The sequence below is a fragment of the Lotus japonicus genome, chromosome 6, assembly GCF_012489685.1.
Source record: "Lotus japonicus ecotype B-129 chromosome 6, LjGifu_v1.2".
NCBI classification, from domain to species: domain Eukaryota; kingdom Viridiplantae; phylum Streptophyta; class Magnoliopsida; order Fabales; family Fabaceae; genus Lotus; species Lotus japonicus.
In genome coordinates, this window is record NC_080046.1 from 11,894,359 (window position 1) to 11,903,302 (window position 8,944).

Below are 8,944 nucleotides of genomic sequence, written 5' to 3' on the forward strand. Positions count from 1 at the left end.
ACTTGTCATTTTAATCTTCACTACAGGATGAAACTATACCTAAGGAAAGTTACCAATGGTTTAGCATCCAACCATAATTGGCTGTCAATAAATTGGCAGCGAAGTAATGTTTTGGGAGAGCGACTACTACCATATAGCGACGGCACGGGCAGAAAGTTGCCAGAAACTTAGTCCGTTAGTAAATTTGCAAGCAAATTTTTTCGTAGCAAGAGATGATGTTGTCGTATTACTAACATCACATATCATTGGTTGCCAAAAACCATGCTTAAGTATAGACGGTCATTGACCGAAAAAACTATCATCGACAATATCATTATTACTAACAACCCATTAGCCAAAGTTTAGAATTTAATGAAGGGAAATTATGGACAACCACGGTCCATGGCCGTCGGTACACTTCCACGAGTGACACTGTTTTATGACGAAAATGATCGTCCATAAGAGGAAATTCCAATCTCAACCATTGTCTTTTACTTTCAAGGTTTGTCAAGTTTAGTCTCTAAGCTGTTGAAAGTTCATCAAACTCATTTATCTATCAACATTTGCTGGGTGGAGTTCTTTACTATGTGATTAAAGTCATTATTCACAACTTTTATTTGATTTAGGATGATAAAAACATTAGTACATAATGAGGAAGGCTAAATAAGAGACTCTAATTCAGAATATCCACCACAATATTGACTTCAAGTGATTTCGTTTTCCTTTTTCTACCTCCTTCACTCTTAAAGGTCTCACTTGTTGAAGAGTCTTTGTCTATTGTTTACCTTCTATTCTTGATTTCTCAAACTTAACAAATTTGTGCAAAACATTTATCATTTGTCTTGTTCAAAACTTGACACTTTGTTTTTATTAAAGAATCCAAAGAGGATTTGAATCCTATCCCAGATTGCTCATAATACATTTGTTTATAAAAAATCAGGGTAAACAACATCAAATCATTACCGGCGTACAAAGTTACGAATCAAAGAATGATGTATGAAACCTAAGTGCAACAAAATATATATTTCCTTTTTCTTCCAGAGTGGAAAGAGAATTACATTTGATATGATATACATTATACACAACTTTTTAATGAAGAAGTTTGTTTAACAAATTCAAAAGTTGCAGCATGTTATGCAACATTTATATATAGCCTCTGATTCAATATAATAAAATATGATCCTCCGTCCTCAGCAATGGAATTCTAATTGCATAGCAATGTTTCACGCGTAGCATTTCCAGTTGTTGGGTTCACTCTGTTAGCAGAAACAACTTCGTCAGTGGATGAAGAAGCATATTTAGACAGCAAAATGAGCGTAATTTATAGATATTCTTACCCATCAGCAACTTTACATAGGTATTCACGTTGATCATCTCTTAATGGCACATCAGTGAAATCTGGCTCCGAGCAAGATAATGTGCAAAGCATTGTTAACTCAGAATATATTCTTAATATCAAATTTCTTGAATGGTGTAAATGTTCACACTTGCAGTCCTAATAACTTGTAGTTAGTATAATTTTCTTACATTTAAATTTAGGTTGAGTTCAGAAAAGTTTATTTGATCTTATATTATAAATACTTATGCAAATGTTTGGATAAGCTTGTGAAAATAGCCTATGACCTAGTTACAAACTATTTTAAGCTTATTCTCATAAGCTGCACACATTAACTTCTCAAATAAGTACTTTTGCGAGTGCTTATACCTACCAATAACCTAACTAAATTAGTCTTTGGAAGATGAAAATATGCAAAATAGTCACTCAAAGATTAAAAACAGTCAATTAATTCATTGAAAAATGAAAATTACAATCAATTTAATCATTGAAAGATGAAAAAGGTGATCCATTTCCATCTCTGGAAGAATAAGTTGAAATCTCTTTCATCTTCCAAGGACCATTTTGCATATTCCCTTAATAGGGGAACGGCAGTGACCAACTCTATATCTTTGAGGGACCGAAGTGACTTTTTTACTCTTTCAGTAAGCTTCTCAAATAAGTTTATATATAAGTGCTTATGTGTGATAAAAGCTTATTTCTATAAGTGTTTAATTAAACTGTTTACCTAAATGCACCTTAGGTTACTCTTTCTACTCAAGCAGGGATGGCCTGTCATACAACAGCATATATTATATACATGTGTTTTATCTATAGCTTCCTTATTTATTTTTTTAAAACAAAACAGAACACTTTTGACACCCCCCTTCAAGTCTAGTCCCTTTTGTTCTTCAGTTTGAACATTTCACCTTCTTTGATTCCATCCCCATTTCAAAATAAAATGGATGAGGAATTTCTTACATAGAACTTAGCTATTTACACACAGAAAGACATTACTAGCTTTTATACCATAGAGTCAGATGAATTGGAGTCCAAAATGTATAATCAAGATCAACTTTCTGAAATGACTATTATAGTTTTTTTTTCACTTTTATTTATATATAACATAAAAGGATTGCTCAATAAAAATGTTTTGATTACTGGTTAAGTTGACTATAATGCTCAAGCATATCATATGTTTTCATGACTACATCCAAGCATATAGAAAGCAGACTTATGCAGCTATGTGGCATTAATTTTCACGATATTTTTTAGTATGTTCACAATTTATTGCAAACTTACTAGTGATGGAAGGTAAAAAGAATATGAAGGCAATTACTAATGCTTAAGCAATTTGCAATGACCTTTGGCATAGACATCCAGTAATTACGACAATCACAAAAACATTTTTATAAGTGTTATTGGTACAGTATATGTATAACCACAAATATTAGTTCAAACAGGGCTTCTAAATTTGATGAAATTTGTGTTTCTTCAAATGAGAATTAATAAAACCTGGTAGTTATTCCTTCATAAATCTAAGATGTAATGAGGTTTTCCTAGATATAAAGGTTCCTTTTTCAATAATGATGAATTCATGACTTTTACCTCCCATGGTTTTCCCTTTCCTATAGAGCTAAGAGAGAGTAAATGAAATTAATACTCTTTGAAAAATCATACTTCCCTAAGAAATCCAATAGTGGCATAAAATAGTTAAGTGCTAGTGTGCTACTACAACATACCGGCGCCTGTAATATTTGATCCCTTAAATGATGTATTTCCCGTTGCAAGTGCACCTTCCAAGTTAGCATTGCTCAAATTTGCCTGCAGAAAAGTGAATTGAAGCACATTTTCAGCTTCAACCAAAAAAATATTTGAAGTGCTAAGCAACAAGTAATCAACTTCTTTTTCCATTTGATTATCTCGGCATAAAATTATTCATACTTGCTAGTTGTATTGTAGCTGGCTACAAATTATGCTCATAGTTGACTACAACTTTCTATGTCATAATCATCGACACTGAGTTCTTAAAAGAGAGCTGTTGAATGCAGCAGAAGCATTTTTAGCAAAATCAGCCTCAAATCAAATGCCAGAAGAATCTATATTCTATAATAGTGATTACTTCCAGAACAGATTCATTTTCAGCATTCACTCTTACATGCTTTAACCCCTCTATTTGGTCATCTTGTACAAATCTCATAGCATCTATCATTTCTTTTCTTTAAAGCATGACAAAGGGACACATAAGAGTTGATCAGATGGTTGAATATAAGGGAATTACGCATTAATTATCAATAGTATCTTTTGTGTAACCACACATACAACTTGCCCAATTTTCAGTCACTCCCATGAGTCCCATTCTGCAAATATTTTAAGTTGAGTACAATACAATGACAACAGAACAAAGGATGGTTGTTACATTGATAAACAATAGCATAGTGGGGTAAGGGCGATATGAACGAGAATAAGAAATTCACTGTTGCTTCTTATCAAACTCCTCCTTAATATTTTGGACGATAAGCAACAACCTTGAAACAACTAAGTCACCCCATAACTTATATATGAGGAGGTACTTTAGGTACACACATTTATCTAAGTCCCTTAACACTCTCCTTGAACAACCACTTAAGAATCAGAGTCCTTTTGCAGGTAACACCATCACATTCCCAACCGGAACTTGAAGCATCTCATCACCTGTTGTGACTCAAATTCGGATCACCCAAGCAAAACAGCTCTCTTGGTGACTTTCACTTGATAGTGCAAAGGAGAATCACATTTGAGCTCACTCTTGGTTAGTTTGTATTCTACTCGAATGCTCTATCTACATACAATAGGCACCCAAGTTCTCTCTCTTGTTTTCAAAAATTTGCATGGTTCACATTCAAGAAAGGGCGTCTAAACAATCCAGCGCTCAAGCATGGTTCTTGGAAGATAAGTGCTCGAGTCCTTAGGTGCTAGAATTAGTCCACACCTAAGTGCTTATAATTTTGGGTCACTTAAATAAAATTGGAACTAGTGAGGTACTGCCTAACAATGAAATCTTTTGGGTATTACCAATAGAACGAACAGTGCATTACTAAACAATACATCATTCATGCTAGCCATTATGCAAACGAAAATTGAATTCCAATTCGAAACAATCAAAATAACATAAATCACCCGATTAATACAGAAAAAAAGTTACCTTAGTCACATTTGCCAGAGAAAAATCTGCACTTCTAAGATCAGCATCAGAAAGATCAGCACCTGACAACAAGAGAAGTGGGGAGAAAATGAATAAAATGTTAAAAAATACTATGCCATGGTAACATACTAACATTCATTAAAATATCTAGTGTCGGGCGTAACCTGTTAAATCAGAATCAAAGAAGCTAGCACCTAACAACTTTGCACCTTTAAAATTGGCTTGTCGAAGTATAGACTGTAAAATCAGGTAAAACAATAACACATCAATTTTGAATAACACACATCATCAAATCAACCTAAATTTTCTATAAAAGAAAAAAAAAATTACACCGTTTTGAAGTCTTGCTTGATCAAAGTCCTGCCACTGAAATCCTTCCCAGAAAGATCTTGTCCCCTAGTCACCTCTTGCCCATATGGTCCTCCACCCTGTATTCACCACCATACATACCCATCACTTGTTAACCACAAATTAACAAACTTTTTGGTTGCTTTGAACAATAAAGGTTCAAATTCTTATCTATAAACTACAAAAACCATGAGTTATCAGTGTTTTTTACCCTGAATGCAAGCGCAGGATCAACAAAGAAGAAAGAAGCAGAGAGGAGAGCAACGATGGCAGCACTAGGCAGTGATTCAGCCAGTGAAAATGTGAGTTTTTGAGAGGCTTTGAGACTTTGCTTCGGATTGAGTCCCTGTCAAAAAGTGGAGCAGATAATGGGAATGGTTGAAGTTTGAAAATAAGAGAAGAGAGTGTGTTAAGAATGCGAACCAGAACCAGAGGAAGAGAAGGTGTGGAGCTTGTGGAAATGGAGGGTGAAGACTTTGAGAGATGATTGTGATGAAGTTTGGATGTTGAAGACAATGAGACATTGAGAACAAAAGCCATTGCTTACAGTTTCGGAAGCAGCAACTAACAGGTCACCACCACAAACTGTGATGCCAACTAACTGATCATGTGGATGTGGATAATGTTACACTCAGCATATAATCTACATTTATTTTTGTTGAAATATATGCGAAAACTGAGCACATAATAATGACCTTTACAGAAGTTGCTACTCTAAATATTTTAGTAGTGGTAATCTTTTTAACAAAAATAATTCAAAATACTACTATATACCACTATTTCAAAATGCTTATGTAGAAGCTAGAAATGTTTGCTTGTTTCGTGGTGATTTGTCCGCGTTGATGTAGACTACGGTGGCTACTCCCTTGCCTTTTGTTCCCGGTGTTTGGTCTCGGTCGGATGGGGACGTGGTGAAGGTCAATTTTGACGCTTCACTTTTTTCTAAAGGGATGACAGGTTTGAGGTTTGTTGCTCGTGATGGTCATGATTTGGTTTTGGTTTCGGTGACCTCCTCCCTGTTAGAGGCTCTCTCTCCGGTGATTACGGAGGTTTTGAGCTTGCGATGGACTTTTAGTCTTCATAAAGGTTTTTTCCTTGATTGTATTGCTTTTGGAATTAGACCCTTAAGATTCAATCGTAGTTAAGTAGATACCAGTTTGCTCGTCCTCAGGAGATGTGATGCTATGTCGTTCAACAGTTGACAAATGTAAGACCCTCAATTTTTAAATTATTTTATAGTTAAAAATATTGAATATTTATATTATTATTATTATTAATTTGGTGATTGATTTGCTGACTTGTTATCAGATATTAACTTGATGTTTGATTGTGGTAAGTTATGTTGTTCTGTTACCGGACTAATGACTTTGTAGTTAAAACGAATGCACAAAAAAATTGAAATAAATTGTGTCTATGTGAAAATGTGTACTTTTTTTTGTTACAAGAGGAAGACTAAAAGAAAGCTAAACGAAAAACATCATTGTAAAGGAGCTCAACAATGGCAGGGGGCGGAGTATGCTAGACACGCCAGAGGGAGCGCCCATGCGAAGCTTGCTTCGCCATATAGTCCGCTGCATTATTAGTTTAATCAGGGGTCTTCTTTTGCAGGATTGGTGAGTAGATTTGAAGCACACTCTTCGTGAGGGGAATGTAGTTGCGGATCGTCTTGCAAAAGATGGAGCGCAGGGGTCTCTTCGGTTGCGCTTTCTTGAGCATCCGCTGTTGGTCGTCTGTCCTTTGTTGGCGGATGACTACCGTTGCACCTCGTTCTTGAGGCGCTACTGTTGTGGTCTTTTTCTTTAAGCATTTTTGTACTAAAAAAAGTTGACAATTTAAATCTGTAATAAATTATTAAACACTTTTAACAAAAAAGAAGTGACTATTACAAAATAAATTATTAAAAATTAAAATATGAATCCTTATAATGATTTTCTCTGGTGGAAAGTAATCCTATCCTCCCATGCTATGTCATCTCTATTAGTTGATCAAAACTGACAAATGACTAATTTAACTGACGTTAGCCACATTTAGGACAGCGAAATGGATTTTTATAGTTTAAATACGAATCTGCAATGTGTGACACTTTCAAGAATCAATGTGACTATTTAGTATTTATCCAAATTTGATTCCTATAATCGGGAGGGTGTCTAGTGAGAGGAGGGTTTTTTATCTGAAGTTAAAAAGTTGTAAGAAACTTTAGGTGGCTCCTTCTCACACAAATTCGTGAAAATTATGATGAGTGATTGTTCTCGTTTTATAAACCCTCCATTGTCTCTTCTCCTTTTCATGTGTGATTCATCACTATTCACGAACCACCTCCATTAACGACAAATTATTATGCCAAACTCAGCCGGTGGCGAATTCAAAAGTAGCTTATTGGAATGGAAGTAGAGTTTTGTTGATATTTTCATATTATTATCTTGTTGAACTGTTTAAAAAAATCTAGCTGTTGAATTTAAGCCACAGCAACGACCACAAGTCACATTAGAAGAAGGAGCCGTATGAAGTATTTTACAAACTTTCAATCTCAACCATTGATTTTAATCTAATAGTCATAAATTGCTCATCTCGCTCTCACATAAAAAATCCTCCTCTCACTATATACTCTCCCCCCTATAATCAAGTCATAAAAACTATCTCAAATATTAACAATCCCTCAAATATTAAATTTAATTTCGGAAACTAAATATTTCCTCTTAATTGTAGCTATTATAGGCACAAATATCAACAAAACTAAGACAGAATAAGGTAAAGATTTGTTCAAAAAATAATAAGATAGAGATTTTTTGCTTGCTGAGTACACAACAACCGTACACTAGCTAGTTCTATATATATTCCAAAGCCTCAACATTGATATATATTCTGTGTCAAAAAAATGGCTAAAAAACTTGAGGCATGTGCCATTGGAATTGACCTTGGCATAAAGTGTTCCTCATATACCTTTTCCAGACCTCGAATAGCATCAATGTCATTCCCCTCAAACTCTAGCCCCAAGACTTTACCAACAAGCCAGGTCTTTTTCGATCGCGTGAAGTAACGCCCTCCACTAGCTTGCTCTGGAGCCTCCAACGCCAAGGGTGTAAAGGTGAGAAGATCCTCCTCAAGAACCGAAGGCAGAGCAATAGGTCTCTGACAAGGGGGAAACTTTTTAGGACGCCCCCGCCGGCGAGGTTGCTGAACTGGAACCTCTGCTAACGGCCCCTCCTCAAGTGAAGAAGTTGCATCTTTCGCACCCCCAACCACAGGTACCAAACTCGAAGAAAGGTGAGACTCCGGCAGAACTAGCGGGTCTACCTGAAGCGGCGGAGAAGCTTCATCGACAGCTGCACTAAAACCAGAAGCGACCAACTCAGAAGACTCGGCGTTCTCCAAAAGCCCATACCCAAACCTTATACCCGCAGAAGGGGAGGTCCTCGGAAAAACCGAATTCCTTAATCCCACCATCAACGACAGAAAAGAGGGGGCAGCAAGAAAACTAAAGCGAAGGCACGGGACATCAGCGCAATGGAGGCATCTGCTCCACCTTCCAACCGAGGGACCCTGAAAAAGGAAAGAAAGCAACCCTTTTTCCAAGAACCCCTGCCCCACTGAAAGAACAGCAGCAGGGGAACCACCATTCTGCACTACCACCGCATCTATCGCTTCAGCCGCTTCTAACACACCACTATACCATCGAGCCTTCCTAGCAGAATCCATGAGCTGACCATCTTGCACTCCAACGCTCCCTTTAATCTCTCACAAATAACAACATAATTTTTGTTTCTTCGCAGATTATTTGAGCGTTACGCAGTTCATACTCAAGTAATGAACGTTGTGATTGAAAGATTAAACGTTACTGAAAAATATGAGTTCCTAACGCTTTTCCCAAGCACAAGTATTAAAAATTTAGTTACTTGCAGATCGGTATGTTCTCATCACTTTTAATTTAATTTATTAGACATTTTTTTATTAAAAAAAAACAGACATTGATTTTCATTCAATGTTTTAATTAAATAAAACAATTACTTATTATATTATTAACTTAGTATTAGTGAATAAATTATTAAATTAGTAAATAAACATTTAATGTTAGTACACTAAACAAAAATGCATTTTAAATACAAAATTCATGGGGTTAG

The 8,944-nt window shown here is 35.7% G+C and overlaps 1 protein-coding gene across 1 annotated transcript; it reads right to left on the reverse strand.

The window, feature by feature from the left end:
- Positions 1–983: 983 nt before the first annotated feature.
- On the reverse strand, positions 984–5,460 carry LOC130726440 (thylakoid lumenal 15 kDa protein 1, chloroplastic). Its single transcript, XM_057577700.1, has 8 exons — positions 5,250–5,460; positions 5,038–5,172; positions 4,811–4,906; positions 4,643–4,715; positions 4,479–4,540; positions 3,037–3,118; positions 1,317–1,377; positions 984–1,235 (listed from the first exon to the last, which is right to left on the reverse strand). The coding sequence occupies exons 1-8, from the start codon at positions 5,364–5,366 to the stop codon at positions 1,184–1,186; spliced, it is 678 nt and encodes a 225-aa protein (XP_057433683.1). The 5' UTR covers positions 5,367–5,460; the 3' UTR covers positions 984–1,183.
- Positions 5,461–8,944: the final 3,484 nt, after the last annotated feature.

What these genes read in the sequence shown, in the direction of transcription:
- LOC130726440 (XM_057577700.1), bottom strand. Translation starts at nt 5,366, where the DNA reads ATGGCTTTTGTTCTCAATGTCTCATTGTCTTCAACATCCAAACTTCAT. An exon ending in CTTCTCTTCCTCTGGTTCTG is followed by an intron (nt 5,173 to 5,249) that starts GTTCGCATTCTT and finishes ACTTTTTGACAG; the next exon opens with GGACTCAATCCGAAGCAAAG. An exon ending in CTCTGGCAAATGTGACTAAG is followed by an intron (nt 3,119 to 4,478) that starts GTAACTTTTTTT and finishes ACTTTTCTGCAG; the next exon opens with GCAAATTTGAGCAATGCTAA.